General features: G+C 47.6%; 1 protein-coding gene across 1 annotated transcript in view; it reads right to left on the bottom strand.

Annotated features, from left to right (window-relative positions):
- Window positions 1-1,045, bottom strand: part of znf800b (zinc finger protein 800b) — a 6,193-nt gene extending 5,148 nt beyond the window's left edge. The window contains exon 1 of the mRNA XM_010790041.1: window positions 702-1,045. Coding sequence (XP_010788343.1) covers window positions 702-1,002 — 301 coding nt within the window. The 5' untranslated portion in view covers window positions 1,003-1,045. The remainder of the gene's footprint in view (window positions 1-701) is intronic.
- Between the last annotated feature and the right edge of the window lie 271 nt (window positions 1,046-1,316).

The raw sequence follows: 1,316 nt of genomic DNA, 5'->3' as shown, positions 1-1,316 counted from the left end.
GAAACAGGGTCAAAGATCAACCAAGCAGAAATGCTACCGTGAGTAGCTCTGTTAGCAGCAGGATCTGAATCAATCAAGATGTCTACCTTTGTTTTTAAAGGGAAGCTACTGTGGAAGAAAAGCAGGAAGGAAGGAACTAACGGAGGAAGGAAACAAATATGTCCGATTTAGACATGATGTCACCATGATGGCAGATGTAATGGCTGTGCAGCACATGTTATTATCCTTGAATCACACTAGTTGTCAGCTGAGGAAGTGTTGCAAAATGGGTTTCCTGTAGTTTCAGATCAACCTGCTATGATGACGGAAGCGTGAAGCTGAGCCAGCAGCCTTTCGGTGGAGGAAGTGGTTACAGCTCGGTGAGCCAAATATCCATTTAAGAGAACATTCTGTTTTTCCAGAATATAAATGTTGTGTTGTATATTTATTTATATGCCTCTCATTTTCATTTTACTTTCCCAAATCAAAGCAGAGAAAGGTTTACTTTTTGCAGGTCTGAACATGTAATGAAAGGTTCTGAATAAAGACTTTTAGAAATGTTAGACTAATCAGCGGTGCACAGTATCTGCAGCGCCTCTTGTTGTTCCACTTCCTGTGTGAAGTGATGTGGAGCACGCAGCCAGCCATAAAGCTCCACAGGAGACTGACGGACAGCTTCGGCGTGAAGGTGGCTGAATGAGGACGGCAGGAGCTTCACCCACCTGAGTTGTGACCCTCGCTGCCGTCAGTCTGGCAGATCTGGTCCCTGGTCCTTCCGTTCTCATTCATGTTGGACTCGGGCAGCAGAGGGGGGATGGGCTTCCACAGAGGCTTGGCTTGGAGCTGGGACGCTGAGTCGCCCGTTTCCTCCTCGTCTCCCGGTGGCTCCTTCTGGTCCGAGCCCTCCGACGGAGCCTCCTCTGGAGCGGGGGTCTGGAGCGGGGCTGGTTCGGAGGGCTGGTCTCCTCCTTTGGGCTCCTGTGGTGGCCGCGGGGGGTCTGGCTGGGTCTGGCCTTCCTCCATCTCCGTCTCAGCGACATTCTGTTGGGCCAAAAGATCACATTAAATCATGAGATGTGGAAAAAAGGTCAACGTCAACTATATTGTCAATTTCTCTGCATGTGTGATACAAACAGGGAGATCGAAATGCTGTTTCTCACCGTCCCAAAGAATACAGATATAAACTTATAAACAAAGTAAGGCAATTTGTGTTTGGTAGATGATTTCTATGTTGTAACAATGCTTTTTGGCAATACATCGAATACCGTTGGAAAGCCTGTTTGGAATTAGCAGAGGAGATGTGTCATATTTTTCATGGGCGCACCCCACATACTCAG

The sequence above is a fragment of the Notothenia coriiceps genome, unplaced genomic scaffold (genome assembly GCF_000735185.1).
Source record: "Notothenia coriiceps isolate Sejong01 unplaced genomic scaffold, NC01 NC01_scaffold00033693, whole genome shotgun sequence".
In the NCBI taxonomy this organism is placed as follows: Eukaryota; Metazoa; Chordata; class Actinopteri; order Perciformes; family Nototheniidae; genus Notothenia; species Notothenia coriiceps.
This window is presented reverse-complemented; position numbering and strand designations above follow the sequence as displayed.